The sequence below is a fragment of the Motacilla alba genome, chromosome 19, assembly GCF_015832195.1.
Source record: "Motacilla alba alba isolate MOTALB_02 chromosome 19, Motacilla_alba_V1.0_pri, whole genome shotgun sequence".
In the NCBI taxonomy this organism is placed as follows: domain Eukaryota; kingdom Metazoa; phylum Chordata; class Aves; order Passeriformes; family Motacillidae; genus Motacilla; species Motacilla alba.
This window is the reverse complement of record NC_052034.1, coordinates 4827306-4847252: the sequence shown is the minus strand read 5'-3', so window position 1 is coordinate 4847252 and position 19947 is coordinate 4827306. Positions and strand designations below refer to the sequence as shown.

The 19947-nt window shown below is 50.8% G+C and overlaps 1 protein-coding gene across 2 annotated transcripts; it reads right to left on the bottom strand.

The window, feature by feature from the left end:
• Positions 1–12: 12 nt before the first annotated feature.
• On the bottom strand, positions 13–19718 carry PRPF8 (pre-mRNA processing factor 8). 2 transcript variants are annotated; one of them, XM_038158027.1, is made up of 43 exons: positions 19627–19718; positions 19388–19497; positions 19146–19314; positions 18251–18415; positions 17939–18157; positions 16361–16573; positions 15681–15806; positions 15498–15603; positions 14834–15024; positions 14535–14654; positions 14268–14457; positions 13995–14114; positions 13558–13692; positions 13318–13447; positions 12796–12992; positions 12483–12689; positions 12231–12394; positions 11791–11917; positions 11478–11670; positions 10951–11138; positions 10505–10743; positions 9855–10001; positions 9145–9355; positions 8941–9057; positions 8610–8857; positions 8259–8438; positions 7885–8020; positions 7138–7307; positions 6722–6851; positions 6380–6526; positions 6036–6196; positions 5295–5486; positions 4471–4708; positions 4110–4238; positions 3455–3568; positions 3168–3341; positions 2738–2931; positions 2160–2399; positions 1932–2073; positions 1593–1733; positions 1217–1356; positions 877–1079; positions 13–316 (listed from the first exon to the last, which is right to left on the bottom strand). In XM_038158027.1, exons 2-43 carry the CDS (start codon positions 19485–19487, stop codon positions 162–164), a joined length of 7008 nt encoding a protein of 2335 aa, XP_038013955.1. In that variant the 5' UTR covers positions 19488–19497; positions 19627–19718; the 3' UTR covers positions 13–161. The 2 variants fall into 2 exon arrangements, with proteins under 2 accessions (XP_038013955.1, XP_038013954.1); XM_038158026.1 differs by having other exon boundaries at positions 19388–19699.
• Positions 19719–19947: the final 229 nt, after the last annotated feature.

Sequence of the window (19947 nt, the reverse complement as noted above, 5' to 3'; positions counted from 1 at the left end):
GGACCGCAGCGCTCCCGTTCGTACAAAATTTATTGAGCGGAAAAGTGGGGGAAACAACAACGCGCGGGGTGAGGGGGGCGAGCGGGGCACAGCGGAGGAGGGAGGGGGGCACACGAACACGCTGTTGAATATCAACAGTACTAAGAGGGGCGCGGGCGGGATCAGGCGTAGAGATCCTCGCGGTCGGCAGAGTAAACCTCCCCCTCCTGCAGCAGCGCGAAGTTGAGGAAGTGAGAGGGGCGATGGACCTCGTGGTAAAACTCCTTGGGGTTGGCGAGCTGCAGCTCGTACTTCATGTTGGGGTCGTGGCGGACACCTGGAAAAGAGGGAGTGTCACGCACCTGAGCACTCCTTCTGCCTCCTCCACCCTTCAGGAGTCTAACACGGCCCTCCACCCTTCTACGACCATTTCCCTGCCAGGAGAGTGAGTTCTAAACCCACAAAATCATCCCTCTTTGGGTTCCTCCCCTCAAGAGATTTACAATCCTTTTATGCTAGTCGAGTGTTCTGGCACTCTCATTTCCTGACCCCTTCTCCAGCTGCCCATGGTGTTCATGATACCAGGACCTCCCTACTGGGAACAGCTTCTCTCTTGCATTTTCCATTATCTCTTCTGCCTGACACGGATTAATTATTCAGTGGCGACAGACCATGCACTACAATCCTGACAGACATGGGATCTATTTTTCCTCTCGAGCCACCAAAAAAAATCATTGAACTGACATCCCAATGCTGGTACTACAGAAAGTTCAGGGCACAGTGCTGGTATCCTTGCCAGCTGCTCTGAGGAAGCTTTGGAGTGGGTAAGGAGTAATTCCCTCCTCCCCAAGCTCCTCACACTCCCTCCTTTCCCTTTCCCTCCCCAGGCCAGCTCACCCATGAAGTTGTAGTTCCAGGAGCCCTGTGCTGGGACCATGAAGAAGCCGAGGAAGCGGTCGGACAGGAGCATCTGCACCCTCTCGTAGTGGGAGGGGAGGTAACCCTTGGGGTTGTTGCCCTTGTCCGTGTTCTGCCGGCCCCACTCGTACCCGCTCGGGGTCAGCTTGTAGGCTGTCAACGTGCAGGAGCCAGGGGTGAAACTGAAAAGGAGAAAACATGAGGCAAGTCAGACTCGCCTGGGGCAGAGGAGGGAAAGCAGGAATGAGCCAACACTCCCTTTCTACCAATTTTATTTTGAGTTGCCCAGCTGTGCACCAGCAGCCTCCCTGCCCCTCACCTGCAGGTGATGATGATGGTCTTCTCCCCATCCCAGGAGGGGTTGTCAGCCATGACCTTGGCGTGGGTGGTGACATCCTGTGGTGACAGCTGAGGGGACTCGTTTGGTTGGGTGTGAATCCAGCCCAGAGGTTCCATTTCCTGACAAAAAGAGAGTGGTTTAGAGAAAAATCAAAACCATTTAAAATGAGACCACTTCAAGCCTGGCAAAAAGGACACAGATCACAGGCTTCCCCCTCCCTTGATCTCCATCAAGTTTGGCTTCAGACTGAGCCCTTTCAGTCCTACAACTACAAAAGAGCAAGAGAAGCTGCTCCACCACCTCAGGTCCTTGTTACTGACCTTGCACCCACCCTGGAAGCTGAACCTCAACCCACCTTGAGATACTCGTGCTGGGGCAGCTGCCCTGGGAGGTGCACGGTCTGGTGTGTCCCCCACTGGGGCACCATCACAATGCACCGGATCTCCTTCACCTGGGGGTTGTCTGGAGGGCTCACTCCATACAGGTAACCTGCAATCTAAAACACACACACCTGCCTTAGAAGGCCAGAAGAGATCTCTGTGTAGCTGTGTGAGTGGGAACTCCTTTAATTTCTAGGACAGCATCAGAGGGATTCCCGTGGACAAACCACAGCAGGCTCCCAGCCCTTCACCAAGGGCTGTCCCCTGGTGGGTTTGAGTGGGGCACAACTGTAACAAACTCCCTGCACACTCACCTGGGCCCGCAGGTCTGAGATGCAGATGAACTTCTTCAACACATTTTTGGGAAGAATGTAGGTGTAACCTGTCTCCTTTATGTCATCTGATGAGACATAGATGTGGTTTGTCCGCAGGTGGAGGTTGGCAGCAGAGATTGCTCTGTGAGGAGGAGACGGTGATCAGAGGGGGCACAGAACCTCCCGGAGCATTCCAACCCTTTCCAGCACCCCTGCCTGCCCTCCTACCTGACCCTCCACTCGGTCTTGGAGGAGAAGGTTTGGGTTTCGTAGTTGCTGGTGGTGGAGGTGATGATTTCATCCCCGTGCTTGTTCACTGTGCGGGTCTGCGTGGCCGTCAGCTGCGACTGCTCCTTGGTTTGCTTCTCAATTTCTGCAATCTGCTGCCTCTGCTGAGATGGGGCAGAGATCTCCATGCCCAGGATGATGTCTCGGATCTCTGACTGGGTCAGGGATGCAACGTTCACGCTGGAAGAGAAAATTCACCCGAGTCAGGCATTTCAAAATGAAAATTCACCCGAGTCAGGCATTTCAAAATACATTCTGGAGCCTTCTCACCTTCAGGCACAGGCTCAGAACACCCACTCTGGGCACTATGAAAAAATTAAACCACAACTTTTTAAACAAAAGAGGGGCCACGATCACATGACGCTGAGATCAATGACTTGGTGCAGACATTTTTAACTCCCTTACCACTAGGTTATTAAAATTAACCAGATCCCCTACAGAGCTGAGAGTGCATTGACAAAGGCCCCTGGCCGCAGGCTTTAGGGCAGGAAGGAAAAGCTGACAGGATTATGGCTTACTTGTTCTTCTTGCCATAGTCAGCAAGGATGAGATCCTTCAGCTGCACCTCCACCTTGATCCACTCCTCATCTGTCAGCGTTGGCCAGATGTGGTGAGGCTCAGTGATGGTTGTCTTGTCTGGCTTCAGGATAACTTTGGCTCGATCGTTGTTCACGTGCAGCGCCCGGAGAATCAGGATCAGACGGGAGAATGCCTTGGAGATGAAAAGAAGATGGAGTTAGAAAGAAGAAAATTAAATGTACAAGGCCCTAGTACAGCATTCCTCTGTTTGAGCACATGGGAATTGCCAGGGAAATCCATCTAAAGGAAAATCCAGGCAGATTCAGAGCCAAGTGCTCCCAAACAAATCATCAGAGATATCTGAGGCCTTGGTTCCTTGCCTCATTTATCAGCAGCGAGGCAAAATGCAGGAGACACATCTGTGCTTACTGTGTAGGAAGAGATGGTTTTCAGCCAGTCATCATAGAGATTGAAGAGAACCATCTGGGGTTCAGTGGCCTTCAGGATGAGATCACCAAACTTCTCCACTTTCAGACAGGCCTGGAAGGGCAGCTGCAACTCCGAGCCTTTGATCACAATATTGGGGAAATCCAGCAAGTGCACCTGGAGTTTATCAAGAGGAATTAGCTCACAGCTACTGCACAACATCACAGGACCCAGAACTGTCCTGTTATCTCCTACAGATTTTACACATCCTCAGGGAGCTGCAGCCTTACCTCAAGCGGGTCCAGCATGCCCTTCCGTGTCACTATGATCTGCTTTGGCTGCTCCTCCACGGGGAGGGATCGGATCAAGGCAGCCACTTCTTCAGCAGTCTTCCACTTGGCCAGCTACGGAAAGGACAGCAGGGTTAGAGAAGTATCCCCCTGCTCTCCAGCAGTCTCCACATCTCTGGGAACCAAAGGGATGCAAACCAAATTCTAAAAACACAGCTGGAATTTATGGCTTGCTCCAGATCAGTGACAAGGCCCAGCATTTCCTCCTTACTGATGACAGAGGGCAGTTCCCGTTCCTGGAGCTCAGTTACTCCTGAGCGGCTCAGAAAAAGCCAGCTGGCTACTCCACCTCCCTGGATTTGCCACCTGAGCTTTCTCACTGCACTGGAGGTACAGCCAAGGGTAACAAGGAGCAGAGACCCCGTTCCTGAAGCTCTGCTTGATGATGTGGGGTCTTTACACCTCAAAGTCCTTGCAGCAGCAATGCCTATGTTCCTCCACTTTTAGACCCCAAGCTCCTGCCTGCCTGACCACTTGGACTTTGGAGCTCCGAACTCATTAAGAGGCAGGAAGATGAAGATCTTTGGGATGTTTTCTGCTCAAGGGAGTGTCCCAAGCAGTCAGAGCCCACCCCCAGTTCACAGCCAGGCCCTACCTGTCCCAGACGCTTCTGTCCTGCCCACACAGATGTGTGGATGATCTTCAGGAAGAGCTGCCCAGTTCTGGGATTGAAGATGAAAATGGCTCCGTTGATGGGTTTTGTAGTCAAATTCCCTTCAAAAGTCTGAGAGAAGAAGTGAGAGTGAGAAGTGCAGGGAGATAAATGGAGCCCACCCACACCTTTAGAGAAGACCCAACTCTTCTGTGTGCTTTGAGCAGGAGCTGTGTGGGAAATGGAAGAGCTGCTCTGTGCACACTGCAAAACTCTGGGTCCGTGTGTTGACTCCCAGATTTCCCTCATGCATGGAAACCTCCACCCCATTCAGTCCTTTCCCTGAGACACCCTCAGGCCTCACCTTGTGGATGGTGACTCTGTACACGTTGGTGTCATCCACAAACCAGATGATCTGGTTGGAGAAGAGCTCCCCATAGTTCTGGGAGGACAGGTAGGGCTCCGTGGGCTCTGAGGAGTAGAGCTGCAGCCCTTTGCGGATTCGTTCCCTCAACACATACAGGGCAGGGTTTGCTTTCATGATTTTGGCCATGGCTTGCTGGATCAGAGGTTTGCTCCCAGGGAACCAGTTCCCATAAGCACTGAAGAAGGAAACAAACAGAAGTTGTTACCATTAGACCTGAAGAGGCCAACAGCCCCACTCAAGTCTTTCCATGCAGCAGCCAGGCCCCTTTGTAGTGCTGCAAATGCAGCTTTGTACTGCAGTGTGACTCCTGTAACACCCCTGGGAGGTGGGCACCTACGGCTTTTACCTGCACCCCCTCAGTGGGAAGCCACAGCACACACATGCTGCAGTCCCAGAAAAGCTGCACCATCTCCAACAAACACACTGGAGAACTGATTTCTGACTTTGCCCCTTGTTTCCAGTGAGAAAAAGCTGTCCCCACTTGTAGGGGCTTTGAAACAAGGCCTGTCCTTCAGCTCCAACAACAGCCTGACAAAAATATCCTGAGGAACAAATTATTAATGAACTGAGGGAACTGAACCACGACTACCGAGCAAAACTGGGCAACCTGAGATGCCTTATCCCACTCACTGTCCATCTCCAGCCTTCTCCTCTCATCCTCCTGCCTGGAATACAACCCAGTCTGGAGATGCACTGAGACAATTCCCACAAACCACCAATTCCAACCCTAGGAATGAAACCACAGAAGGTGCAGCTCTGACCTGTGCAAGTTGTAGGCCAGATCAATGGCAATGAGCACCCCAGTGGGAGAGGGGTAGATGCTCATGTTGTCTGTGGTGTAGTCCAGGAACTTGGCCCTGGCGTAGCGCTCGATGTCGTGCGAGTCGTAGTCGCCCCAGCGCAGCTGGATGTCGATCCAGTACTTCTGGGTGGTGGTGCTGTCCATCACATCCCTGAGGAGAAAGCAGGCCACAACAAGTTCATCTGGCACAAAGTGCTCCTGCAGGAATTGCCAGCCAGCATGGACACTGCAGCCAGCTCGTATCCACGCTCCACCCTGGAAAGGGAGCCTGCTGTTCCCCTCACACAGCAGTGACTGCAGAGGCTGCTGAAAGGTTTAAACAAAGCAGCACTGAGTCCACTGCTGTGCAGTCACGAGGGCCATCTCCCCAGGGACTGTCTGGTGAGGATTCAGTGAGAATTCACTCCAGATTCTGGCCCTGGGCCAGCTCAGCTTTGTGGGGTTTCCAGAAGAACCTTCAACAGCTCAGGGAAAAGTTCACCCAGAGAGAACAGGAGCAGAGGCAGTGCAGAGGCAGTGCTGGAGTTTTGCAAAGGCAGTGCCAGGAGGTGCTGCCACCACCTACCCAAACAAGCCCCATGCTTTGCTGGACACAATCTCCAGTGTCCCCCAGATGCCCAGGAGACACAGAGGCTCTGGATGACAGGCTCAGCATCTCTGCTCTGCAGGGAGACTGGGGAGAGGGAAAAGGGAAACTCACTTGGAATCTGCCAGCAACGATGGACGTGACACATTCCACTTGTAGGAAGCAAAAAGAAGGATATCTGCACATGAGGAGTTCATCTTGTAGGACTTCCTGGGATGGATTGTCTCCTTCTGCACTGTCTCAATCTCCAGAGCATCCAGCTCTTGATCAAACACCTGGGGAAAAGGCAGTCAAAGATGAGATGTGTTCAAGCCACCCAGATAAGGAATCCATCCTCAACACCAAGGCAGTCAGGAAAATCCCATTTTCCATTTCTTCCCTTTCTCTGCCAAACTGCTGGGGGAAGACTGGTCCTGCTCCAAAAGGGCACAGAAACTAACCAAGGCAACACTGCTCACCTGACACAAATCCATGACAATGCTCTCATGGATCTTCTGCCACAAGTGAGCTCGGAAAATCTGGATGAGGGAAATCTTCAGTGTGGGGATTTTGCCGTGCATGAAGATCCCTGTCAAATCCAGCTGCACCTGGAACCCAACATACACCTGCAAAAGAAAAGCAGCTGTGAGAACACACAACAGCACAACTGAGGGAATTTTTAAAATGGAGCATCTCCTGCTAAGAAGGTTTAGTGCCTCTCTAACAGATGTCCTGATAATTAATTGGATCAATTAACTGCTCTCATTTCAGTGGAAAAGTGCTGCCTGCTCCTCCTAGAGGGACAAACACCAGGTACTTACGTTGGCTCTGTTGATGGTAGGAGACCACCAGAGAGTGAATCTTCTGTTTGGAATTTGGTTCAAACCCGATCTCTGGGCATTTGTCAGCTTCTTCCACTTCATGGACTCCTCAAAGCCACTGGCCTTCTCCCTAGAAAGGGCAGACCATCAACTGCATTACATTGAACTGAATGAGATGTTCCTCATCTCTGCTGCCATGCGTCACTTGTAACAGACACAGGGATCAGCCATGAGCTGGGAGGGTTGTTTCATGCCAAGAAATTTCCATGGGTTTCCAAGAAGTTCAGCTGTAGCCCCCTCCCAGGTGCCCTCACAACTGAACTACACAACGTTCTGAAGCAACCACCGAAAACCAGCAGAAACTCAACAGAACCAGCACAGCCCGAGCCCAGAACCCACACCAAAGCTCCTCTTACCAGAAGAGACCCTCCCACGTGGGGAAGTAGGTGCCCTTGAAGAGCGTGTGCTCCAGGATCCCTTCCACCCCGCCCAGAGCCTGGATCATGTCCGTGCGGTAATTGTTCAGGTTCCAGAGTTTGCCATCGTGGCGCTGGTGTGTCCACCAGAACGGGTTCTGCTTCAGCACCTGGAGACAACAGAGAGCAGATCACTCAGCTGGCTGCACCAACTGCAGGAACCAGCACCACGGTGATGGTCAGTGAGCAGGTAAAAAGCCTCCTGCCCTCAGTGCTGGAGGACACAGCTCATCGACAAGACGAGCTCTGTCAGTGCTGCTCTGCAATTCACTCTGGGTGGAACCTCAGGTGGTATTTTTATCTTTCAGGGACTGGCCTTCAACAGACCTGTCATTAAAGGCTTTAAATAACAAATTATTCCACTGTTACTAAAATTTAATCTTTTGGAATGTTTGTTTTGGGATAATTATTTTTCTGTCACCAGAACTGATTACGTAACATGTAATTGTGTTTACTGTGGTTTTCTCCAATACACTGCAATCTATCTAAATGATTCCAAAGGGGATAAGCTGCAAATTCTGGAGCATTTGGTTCCAAACAGCCTCTAGCAGTCCCAACATAAGGCTGTGAATTCCTTCTGCAGCAGAGAGACAGAAGTGCACCTGCAGTAGTGCAAGGTAAAAGGACTTTGTGTGGAACAGGTATCTGAACTTCATATTCAGGTGAAGAGAAATTCCCTGTCAGTACCTGATACTGTTTGAAGTCAGTCCTGACTCTCCATCCTTTATCATAAGCCAGAGTGTGCCTGTCCTTCTGGAAAAGGGTGTTAATCCGAGGAATTCCCCGGTCCCACGAGTCCTCCAGATCCTCCAGGGTCAGACGCCTGAAGAGACAAAATCCCCACACTTCGTCACCTCTCAATTTACAGCAACGCACTAATGAGTAGCTCAGCTGATGAGATCACAGAAATGACACAGAGCTCAGGGCTCTGGCAGGGGACACTAAAATGCCAGAGGGGAGGGAACAGCACTGCAGGTACCACAGGGCCAGCAAGGTCTCCAAAATCCCCAGGCAGCACCAAGCTTCCCAGTGCTGCCTGTGCTCCCACACAGGACACACACCTGTTCTGGGCTATAGCCTCCTGTCGTTTCAGGGCATACTCTGCCCACACCCTCTGCGAGTCAATGAATTCACTCTCCCATGGCTGGATGTACCGGTACAGATTGGGGATCAGCTGGTCCTCCTCGTGGCTCATTCCCGAGCGGAAGTGAGTGATGCCAACATCTGTCTGCTTGGACCACCTGGAGCAAGGAGACAAGAATGAGGTAGGAGGAACTGGGACTTCCCTCATCACTGCCATGAGCTACTGTAAAGGCAACACAGCTCTGTACCGTGGCATGGTTTAGCACTCTTGGAATATTTTTAGGGGAAAGAGCATCAAGTCATGCAGGAGTTAGAACAGCACAACTCACCTCAGGTCAGACTGAGGGATGAGAACGTGGCCCATGGAGAGCATGCCCAGCCCCCCCAGCTCCTTCGGGGTGTAGAACACCACAGGAGGAAAACGGCTGGGCATTTTGGAATTCAGGCCGATCTTGATCCGAGTCTGGATTTTATTCTCACACTTCACCAGCAGATCAAGCAGCTCCTGAGTATTTACAACAGCTTCCCGGAAATAAGTCATCAAGCCAATCAGAGCTGTGTTCCACTTATTGACAATCTAGAAAGGAAAGAAAAGGATCAGCTTCTGGCTAATTTCCAAGAATCTGTAGAAAACTGTCACAGATGTCCCTCCTCCCTTACCTTAGTGAAGGTTGTGGAGCCAGAGGCCATGAGGATCTGCCTCACTCTGTTGTGAAACCTCTGCATGGACTCATCATCCACACGCAGGAAGCACTGAGCCGTGCGCTCCTTGGTCACCTAGAGAGCACAGACCCATCAGTCCCCTCCTGGGAGCCCCTCTCCAACCCATGGAAACCCCAGGCAGGGGTTGCTGTCCCAGCCCACCTCGTTCTGCAGGTTCCAGACCCCGTCCTTGTGGGTGAACTCCTCGTAGCTGGTGCGGCACTTGGGCAGGATGCGGCACTCGAAGCCGCACATGTTGAACAGCAGGTTGGGGTTGTCCTTGCTGTACACGGACACGAAGCTGTTCTCCCACTGCACCGTGGTCACCGAGCGGGGCAAACGGTTCTTGATATCCCAGAACACAGCACGGCCGCTGGAAAACACCAAGGGCACGGTGACACATCAGAAACTGCACAAGTAACAACTGGGCAAGGTCTCAGAGCTTCCCTGTCACTCTAGGACATGAAATAGAAAGACGTGGACACTGGATTCTCCAAGCTAAAAGCAGTTTAACTTCTGACTCCAACGTTTATAGATTTCCAAAAGCGACAGTGGATTGGAGGGTGACAGTGCCACCTCTCCAATGACACTGGACGAAACAACAGTCTATCAAATTTCTCCTCCTCCAGAAAAGAATGCAAAACAATAATTATTTACATAAAGTCCGTGAGAAAGTTCATTACAAGAATGTAAACATCAGAAAGCTTAGAAGACCTCAAAAGAAGAGGGCCACACTTCCCTAATTTTTCAGGATTTCAGCGCAGACCCCTCACTTCTCACATCTCATCCTGAGCAGCTATCAGTCTCCAACAGTTATTTATCACTGATTTTCCCCTCTTTCCTACCACTTCTTCCCCAGCTGCAGCACTTACAGGTTGACGTCGTGCTTCATGAGGCGCATGCGAGCGTCCCGGGGCCAGCACTTCTTGTTGTTGTAGCCCACGATGTTCTCGTTGTTGGGGTCGGGGTGCTCTGTCAGGTACCGCTGGATCAGGTCCCTTGCCTCGTCAGCTGTAAACCTGGAAACGCACAGGAAAGGAGCTGGAATTGCATGGTGGACTTAGCAACACCAGCCTGGCCAGAAAGACAAGGGTTAAATTAGGAAAAGCTGTTTGTCAGCCTGTTTGAAGGTAACTACCCCATTGTTGTGTCTTCCTAAGGAATGGGGGAATTTCATTAGCACAGAGCAGCTCAGGGTTTGGATTATCTCTCCACGAAGAGGCAGAAAAGGCTTATTTTACAAATCTCTAATTTACCAAATCCCTAACAACTGAGCCTATTTCTATTTCTATTAATTTGGGTTCCTGGACATTGTTGTGTTTTTATCGGTCCAGTGAAGCTGCAGAAAAGCAAACTGAGAAAGCAAGAGGAGGCATGTGGACATCCAGTTATCCAGGGAAGTCTGTCAATTCAAATATTCCTGATCTTCAACAGCAAAGGGATCAAAAGCCAGCAGCAGGAGCATATTAAATCTCCCTTGCCTTTGTGCTGGCCTGAGGAAAGCAGGCCCCAGAGATCTCACCTGAAGAAGATGTGAATCCTGTCAATGTATCTGCAGAAGAGGCGAATGGGATGGGCCACCTCCGTGGCAATGTCCTGGAAGCTGAGGAAGTCATTTGGCATCTGGGGAGGCCCAGCCATCTCACTGGCCCTGTGCAGGCCCAGCACCAGCAGGTCCATCACAAGCCCATAGTACTGGACAATGAAGGAAGCAAACTGCAGCCCACGAATAATCCCGTAGGAGTTTGTGTGATTCATGTCCTGAGGAGATGAAGGGGAATTGTGAGAAAACACATCAGAACCCTTTCACCTGAGCAGCTGCTCTTCAGCACGGCCCAGAAGGGTTTTTTTACTCCCTCATCACTTTTCTTTGGCAAGTCTCGTGCTCCTTCTTTGGCATGGGTCCAAAACCTCCTCCCTCATGGGTCCCTTTTACCACAAACCCCCTTTCCTGACAACAACCATCACCTTGTAGTTGATCACCACGTTGTTCTTGGCTGTCATGTAGTCAGCAATGTTGTGATCAACGATGAGACGCAGCAGCCTGTTGAGCAAGGTCAGGTCAATCTTCTCATACATCTTCTCAAACCGAGATTCCAGCATCACGTTGCATTCCCCTTCGCTCGTTTCCCAAACATCCTGCAGGTTATTAATGCCTGAGGGAACAAACAGTCTTGTGTTATCTGACACATCAGAGCACAGAAGCAGCCACTGGGCACAGAAACTCAACATAAGCCCTGCAATGCCTGATTTTTCAGGCTCTGGGTCTTCCAGTCTATCCAGAAGTGGGAGGAAAACGATGTAATCAACCATAAATGCTGTGCAGGTTGTCCTCCTCCAGCATATACACATGTATTAACCTACAAAATACATCTCTGGTTGTAATTATTGACTGCAAATTGCAAAACCGAAATGCAGCTCCTAAGGGGACTCCTAGGACACAAGTGCATCCATAGGAAAAATCATTTTTGCACGGAATCCAAGAGCCCACTGACCTTGGCACCACTTGTACACCAGCAGTGGGGGTGGTTCAGTGTCAGCAGGTTTGATCCAAGGAGGGAAGAGCCTTCGCTTGTCAGCCTCATACCACAAGTACTGATCCAAATAAGCATCTGTGATCTTCTCCAGGGGCTCGACATCATAAACAGGGACCAGGTGGCTGTAGAGATCCATGAACTCAATTCCCACCTAAAAAAATAGAGGGGGAAAAACTGAGACTGGTAGTTGAGAGAAAACACAAAGTTTTTGTGCCATTCACCTTCTGAATGCAGCAGAACACGGCTGGGCTTTCACCAGGCTTCCACTCACCTCCTTGAAGGCTCTCTGAGTCAACAGATGTCGCTTGATTCTGGACAGAGCTTCGTGGGGATTATCATAAGCCTGCTCAATCAAGCCCAGCTCCTCTCTCTGTGACTGATTCAGGCGTGATTTCACACTGAAAACAAAAGAGAACAGCTCAGCACCTGCACACAAACAGCCTAAGGGCCACTGCACTAAACTGATGAATGATAATGTTCAAGCTCTAACTCTTCACAATTCACATCCCCAAAGCTGCAAGCACAGCAATGGTTTTGCCCAAGTGACAGAGTCAATAGGAACTCCCAGATAAATCGGCAATACCAAAACCAACAGCTTTACCAGTCCACCAGGGTAAATTTCACACCATACTTCATCACAGGAATAACTGAGAACAAAACAGGAGCCTTTCCCAGGGCCCCTGAAGATGAAGATCACTTCCCACTGCTTACCTATAAGCTTCCTTCAGCCTCTCCAGGGCTAAGATCAGCAACTTGGTGTCATGCTTGTAGGACAGTGGGGGGAAAGGAATGGGGGAGAACCTCCTGCTCTCCAGCCAGTGCACTGTGGTTGTGTACACAGCAACGGCCTCTTCTGCAGTGATGTAAGGCCCATCCTGCAGAACCACACACCAGAATTAATCACTGAAAGCTTCCCTATGAAAACAGCATTAATTTGGGCAATTTCAGGGAGGACAGAAGTACCTTCAGGTAATTATGCTGCCGTTCCTGCTCAGCTTTCAGGTACAGTCTGGTCAGCCTGCCCAGGTTCTTCTTACAGACAGTTTTGTCAACAGTGGCTCCCCGGCGGATCCGCTCCCGGTTGTAGTGAGCTGTGTTTGTCCACCAGTCAGCTTTGGCCTTCACATACCTCAGGATCATGTTCTCAATAGGAGTTGGCAGGCCTGGCACCTGGGGAGGGACAGGAACTTGAGGGAAGCAGGAGTGGGAGCTTTCCAAGAGCAGCTCCACTTGGGTGATGTTAGAACTGAACCCAAAGGCCAAGTGAGAGGTTTACCTTCCAGGGAATATTGGCCTTCCAGCACCGCCACGCCTCGCTCAGGTGCTGCAGGATGGTTCTGGCTTTGTTCTGCTTGATCCCTTCTGGCATCATGTCCAGGATGTCGTGCATCACAGCTGCCCTGAGCTCCAGGTCAAAGTGAGACTCCACGCGCTGCTTCGTGACGGTCTTCGCGACACCCTTGGAGTGACGGCCTGGGAAAAGCAAAGTCCTTCAGGAATTCTGACACCACTGGCCAGTGATTCTCCTCCTTCCTGATTCAGGAGTGCATGGAGGTGCAGGATGTCTGGAGAAATTACACTGCCAGGAGTCTGGAGTAGATGATTAAGTGGCTAAGGAGCGGGAAATCCCACTTCCATTTAGAATCTGTTCTGGGGGCACAGATCTTGAAAGAGCTCTAAGCTGGTCAATGGAGCATGGATAAAGACCACCAGTATGAACAGGAAACTGGCTGGCAAGCAAACAGTATTAACCTTTACCACACACTCCTCCAAAGCGCAGCATTTACAGGGTACTGACCTTCAAACTGCCTGGCCAGCAGATTCCCCAGCCAGCGTTCCAGCAGTGGGGTGATGCCCCTCATGAAGAACAGCCACACTCTCCAGCCCGGAGCCCAGAAACCACAGCCAGGACCTTTGCCCACAGGCCCCTGGAGGAACAGAGACATGGTAAGAGCAGGTCATTTATTGACATTCCAGAATCCCTCCCTTGTTCCTCGGTTTACACAGGGTCAGTGTCACGTGGAGAGGTGGAACTCACCGTGTTAAACCTGTAGTAGATGAGATGTTTCAGGTCCTTGCACATTCGAATCTGCCTCATCAGTTTGTATTTGTAGCGGTACATCCCCGTGAGCTGGCCCACATGGGCAAAGATGTACTGCAGGCCATCTGCCAGCTGAGACATGGAACACAGTCAGGGACAACAACCAACACCTCAGACACCACCTCCAGCAGCCAGGTTTGCTGGACAGAGTGTATCAGGCCATACAAAGCTCCTAATGCTGGCTCAGACAATGATCAATTCTAATAAAGCAATGTAAAAGCAGAATTTCAAACAGTACTGCATCTTCTCAATGATTCCCCTCTTCTCCCTAACACTGCAACATTCAGCCACTTTGTGCATCCCATATAAAATATTCCAATTCTCCTCTCAACTTCTTCTCAGCACATTTAAAACCAAAAAACCACAAAGGCTACCTGAAATGCATCCACATTTCCCAGTCTGTACTGGACGTGGCTGTCCACCACCAGCTTAGTCAGCCGCAGGACCTCTCGGCACAGATGGAAAGCGTTCCCAAAACGGGATTTTTTTCTTTCCTGGAAAAGACAAAATATTTAGCATTCACGTAACAATGTCACAGAAGAGTGAAACAACTCAAATTTGGTCAACAACTGAGCAGCTGAGGCACTGTGACCTCTCTTTCTTCACATAAACTCTGCTCTTGTGTACAACAGCACGTGGACTGGTACCTTTGTGGTGAGGGTCTTCACAGGCTTCAGGTTGAAGTTGTAATCCAAGTGAAGGTAATTCAGGTTCTTTCTGTGGATCAGCAAGTTCAGCATGTTGTAGCCCTGGCGACACACTTGCAGGCCAACTTCCACCCAGTCCAGCTTGGTCGACTGGAAAAACTTGGTAGCCTTGAAGGAGCGGAACAGGTACCTGGAGAGAGCAGAGCCCACCATCAGCTCACTGCCCTACAGAGATCAGCAGCTCCCCACTGAACAGAGCCCACTCACCTCTTCTTCTGGGCCTTGGGAGGTCTGTGTTTGAGTGCATTCAGGACATAGTATTTCAGGAGCTTCTGGTAGGACACTCTCACCTTGACTGGCTGTCCTGCTGGGCAGTGCTCACGGTACCTATGGATAAATCACACTCCAAAGCTTCAGCTAACTCACATTCCTTAGAGAAAAGTCTCTAGAAACTCTCCTAAAATCTCTAGAAACTAGTCAGCATGATGTCTTTATTTAATTTTCATTATAACAAGGTAAAAATGTCGTGATCACTACATCAGCCCTTCCCCCATGACAGAACTCACCAGTTCTTGACCAGTGGGATGTCAAGAGCCCTCCGGGTCCTGCCAGACCTCAGGTTGAAGGGTCGTGGTGCCCACAGCAAGGCAATGCCATTGGCTGTGTTATCAGTGTAGAGAGGGGTATCCTTCAGGAAAGGCTCCACAAACTCTGGCAACTCAAACTCTTCATCGTCATCGGGCAGTGGTTCCTGGCTCTGAAACACAGAAGCATCACACAAGGTGTTTCCTGGTTGCTTCAGCTCAGTTTCTGGGTTAATCAAGTTAAAAAAACATCTCTTTGCTCTCATGGAAGAAGTGTGGCTGTACTGAGCAAGAGAGAAGCAAAAAGCACCCAACAAGGCAAACTGTGGCTACCAGACCCTGAGTTAGGTTATGGGGTAACTGCAGGGAGATGCCAGCTCCATGAATACACCAAGGGCAACCAGAAAGATAAATTACCTGTCAGAACACCCTAACACTATTAATAGACATTGGGCTTTATCCTGCAGAAACCAAAGGAGACAACTTTGGGCAACTCCAGAAGACCAAAATGACAGCTGTGGTTTTTTTGTAACAAAGGGCTGGTGCCTTCTCCTGAAATATTTATGTTTGTCTGCTGCTATCAGAAGCAAGCTAAAGCCCTCTACTTCCCCACCTAGGGTTTATCACAGTTAACCCAGTGACCCACCTTGACAGAATGTCTGTGTGAAATGGGGTTGATCAGAGGATCAAAGTAAAAAGCTGGGAGGTCAGGATCTTCTGTTTTAATGAAAACAACGTTTGGAGTATGATACCTGCAACAAAAGAATAAGCATTAGAGCCTTTGACAGCCTTTCCCTCCTCTCCTGGCTCTGGAGGCTGCTGCTCTTACCAGGTGAGGTGGACATGGTGTGGCAGGTTGTTGTACAGGTACGGGAAAGCGATTTTGTACTCCGTCCTGATGGGCTGCCTGATGATGATCTTGTTGATGTCATTAAATTCATTCCAGTCTTCATCCCTTCAAATGAGACAAGAAACTGTTATGCAGGCATTCATGGTGAGAGAGACAAACATCTGTGACTGAAAACATCCCATCAGCTCTTTCCTAGATAAGCACTCATCTCTCCTGTAAACCCAACACTTATTGTATTGTGGGATCCCTCGTGGCAGGAAGGAACGATGGATCTGACTCCATGTTCTCAGAAGGCTAATTGATTATTTTATGACACTATATTATATTAAAGATTATTATACTAAACTATACTAAAGAAAACAGAAAGGATACTTACAGAAGGCTAAAAAGATCATAATGAAAACTCATGACTCTGAAAAGAGTCCCGCCACAGCTTGGCCCCGATTGGCCAAAGAGTGAAAACAACCCACAGCAGAAACTAATAAAACAACCCCTTGTTGGTAATCTCTAAACACATTCCAAAGCAGCAAAACACAGGAGAAGCAAATCAGATAATTATTGTTTTCCTTTTCCTCTGAGGCTTCTCAGCTTCCCAGGAAAAAAAAAAAATCCTGGGTGAAGAGATTTTTCCAGAAAATGCAAATGCCACAAACACTTACTGAAGATTGATGTCTCTGACGAGGGGCTCGAACTTGGGACCTCCAGGAATGGCCATGTTCAGTGCCTTGGAGGTGAAGAATGCTTTCAGGTCGAACAGGTAGAAGTAGTTGTCATCCACCAGGTCAGTGAGCAGCTGGTTGGCCAGGCGGTACAGGGTGGACATCATGGGCAGGGTGAACTGCCAGCGCTGGTACGTGGAGCCGTTCACGTACCTGGGAAAGCACAGCACGGACACTCCAGGCACAGCTGAGACACCAACCCCGAGGGATTTAGAGATTTGAGAGGAGCTAGGATTTTAGTTAGAGATAAAGCTTTACTGGAGGTTATTAAAATAAATGGGTAGGCCTTGATGAAGTTAAGAGTTAGTAGTTAACTAATAATTGGAGTTAGTGGTTAACTAATAATTGGAGTTAGTGGTTAACTAATAATTGATTGCTTGGTTTGGTCAGCTGGGTTTATAATGAAGAATACAGAAACTGACAAATAGTTTTTAGGAACATAAGACAATTGTGGGCCTCCTCTGCTCTGAAACCAACTGAAGACAGGGAATGGGAGTTCTTCCAAGGGTTCATTTGTCATATTTGCGTTGAAAAGGTGGAAAGGTCAGAATGAGGAAGACTGCACTTACTTCCTCATCTTGGGACCCCTTCCCATGAAAGGGACCACCGAGCCATTTCAAGGAACAAACTAGGCATGCTTAACAGCTTTTGAACTAATTACCACACGAAGGGGGGAATGGGATGTACCAAAGCCATGAATATGAATTTGTATTTTGGGTATTCAGTACTTGTATAGATAAAAGGACCCTGTAATCACCTGTAAATTGTGGTGTGTATTCGGGAGTTATCCTGCAGGCTGCCCAACAAACATACACTTTCTAACTTCAAACTGTTGCACTTTTTGTCCCTCACAGTTGGTTATCAGTACCAGATCAATATCCATATTTTTTAATAAATCACAGCACCAGAATCACCAAACACCTTCTGCCACCCATCATTCATCAAGGACAGATAACACAGGGTGTCTCTAGCCTGAAAAAAAGGCTGCAGCACTGTTAAACACCACTCTGGACTCCTGCTGCCCAGAGAATGCTGGCTGCTGCAGCTCCTCTCCTCCTCTGTGTCCAAACAGCCACAGAACATCTGTGCACCCTGAGCAAATTCCAAACTCCAGCTGGACAGGGCAGGCTGTCAGCTCTACAGCATGGTCAGAAACACCAGTTTTAGCAGGTGAGTGGGTAACAGGCCTCGTGGATAGAGGCCTTGCTGCACACTGAACCATGGAATCCCAGAATGGTTTGGCTTGGAAGGCTCATCTTGCTCCAAGCCTTCCACCTTCCCCTATCCCAGGCTGCTCAGAGCCCCGTCCAACCTGGCTTTGATCACTTCCAGGGGTGGGGCAGCCACAGCTTCTCTGAGCAAGCTTTCCAACACTCACGTTTTCCCTCCCACCCTTGAGGGAAGGTTTTCCTCTCCCCAGCAACATCACACAAAGGTTACACGCTGCTCTGCACACCAAATTCACGCCCTCTTGGCTTTTCCCCTCTCCCAGTGAACGGTGCTACCACAGCCACGTACTTCCTGTTGTCCTTCAGAGGCTGGTGGTCATAGAACCAGTCCAGCACGGGGGCATCCTCCTCCGGATCCAGCTCCAGCTGGATGGCTTCCAGGGGCTCCACATCCAGGATGTTATCAGCATAATCCAGAGGGGGTTCTTCGTCGTCAAACGGGGGGAATCTCATCCTCTTGAAGTGACGCCTGTCCCTCTTCTCCCGCCTCATCATAATCCACATGGAGCTGCAGGAAACCAGGGCAAGGTGAAAACCAAGGGGATTTTATGGGTGGATGCAAAAAGGTTTGGCCCACCTGGATGAAGCAGGAGGCACCTACCCCCACTGGGCAATGTAGACGGGCTCGATGACCCAGGGGATCTCGTTGACGAAGGAGATGGCGCCGGTGATGTGGTACAGGACGGGCACGTCTCGGATCTGCTCCCAGGGCATGGGCATGTTCTCCAGGAGCTTCAGCACAGCATGGGGCATGTACTTCAGAGCCCTGCAGCCACAAACCAAGGGAAACCACGCTGCAGTGGCTCTCGGGGACAGCCAACCACCTGCCAGGAGTCCAAAAACCTCCCATTTTCTCTGGGAGCTGCTCATCTGACCCGTTCAAAAGCAAATCCATGAATTTCCCACTCTACCTTTAGACTAGCAGAAGGTTTTCTAGCGAGGTGGCTTTCAGGAATGTTGCTAACAAAAACTGAAGGTTTTTAAGAGAGTTTCTGGAGTTTTTATGGGTGATGGTAAGTTACTGCAGCAGGCCATGATGTGCACTATGCAGCTCTCTACACCCAAACAGCAAAGAAGCACTCAGGATGCTTTTCAATCCTTCAAAAACCATTTCATGCTCTCCCCAGCCTCTTCGAAGACACTGTGCTATGCAGGGTAATGTTTTTTCTCATAAATTCAAAGCAACAATTCCCTTTGCTGATGCTCTTTTGCCCTGATACCTCACAGTAACAGACTGAGCCCCAACAGACACTGGAAGCCCTCTGGGGAAGGGGCTTCCCCTTCAACGATGCATCGCCCAGGCTAATGTTTTTTCTCATAAATGCAAAGCAACAACTCCTTCTGCTGATCCTCCCCTGCACTGACACCTCGGGGCATCCCCAGCGAGCTATAACGGGCACGAAGAGCCCTTTGGAGGATTTCTCCCTCCAGCAATCACCAGGGCGGCAGCGGCGGATCCCCCGAGCTCCCCCTGTCACACTCCGGGCACCCCTTACCCCAGGTAGACGCGCTTGTCGTGCCGGAACTTCCTATTGGTCATGTCGCCGTGGTCGCGGATGATTTTGCGGACGTGCTCGGGGGGCATGTCCTCCTTCTGCGCGTCCACGAAGCCGAATTTCCTCTTCTCCGCATAGCGCTTGGCCTGCAGCTGCTGCCACTTGCGGGCTGCGGGGACACACAGGCGGCGGGTCACGCCTCGTCCCCCGCGGAGGATCTGGGGGACCGGGGCCGTACTCACCTTTCTCCTGCAGCTTCTCCTCGGACATGTAGTCGGGCAGCGGCGCCAGCGGGTTGGGCACCGGGGCGCAGCCGCCGCGGTACGGGAACACGGCGGCCATGGCGACGCAGCTGAGGAGGGCGTGGAGAGAGGCTCAGCGGGAGGTATGGGATCACGACGAGGCCGCCGCCGGTCGCTCCCCCGTCACTCCCGCCCGCCTCGGGCCGAGCCCGGGCCCGCCGCTCGCCGTAGGCCCTCACCGGCAGCCGCCACCCCCGCGCTCCCCCACCACAATGGCGGCCCCGCACCGCCGCTACCGCGCCTGCGAGACCCGGATGTAGGCGTGACTAACAGCGCGGAACGCCCAATCAGTTTTCAGGAAGTCTGACAGACAGCAGGTTTACCCTATCAGAGTGCGGAGAGGCGGGGGCGGGACTGAAGGAGGAAGAGGGGAGGAAGTTGTGTCTGGAGCACACTTCCGGTGTGGTGTCCCGCTTTCCCCGGTCCCGCCCTTCGCTGCTTCCCATTGGCGGAGAGGGGCGGCGGTGACAGCGCGGCGCCGCCTCTGATTGGACGGGGCC

Excerpts from the sequence above, each read along its gene's own strand:
- PRPF8 (XM_038158027.1), bottom strand. The coding sequence starts at position 19,487 with ATGGCCGCCGTGTTCCCGTACCGCGGCGGCTGCGCCCCGGTGCCCAAC. Across the intron at positions 18,158-18,250 it reads GTCTACATTGCCCAGTGGGG|CTCCATGTGGATTATGATGA; the intron begins GTAGGTGCCTCC and ends GGTTTCCTGCAG. Across the intron at positions 15,807-16,360 it reads GTCAGAGACATCAATCTTCA|GGATGAAGACTGGAATGAAT; the intron begins GTAAGTGTTTGT and ends TCTCATTTGAAG.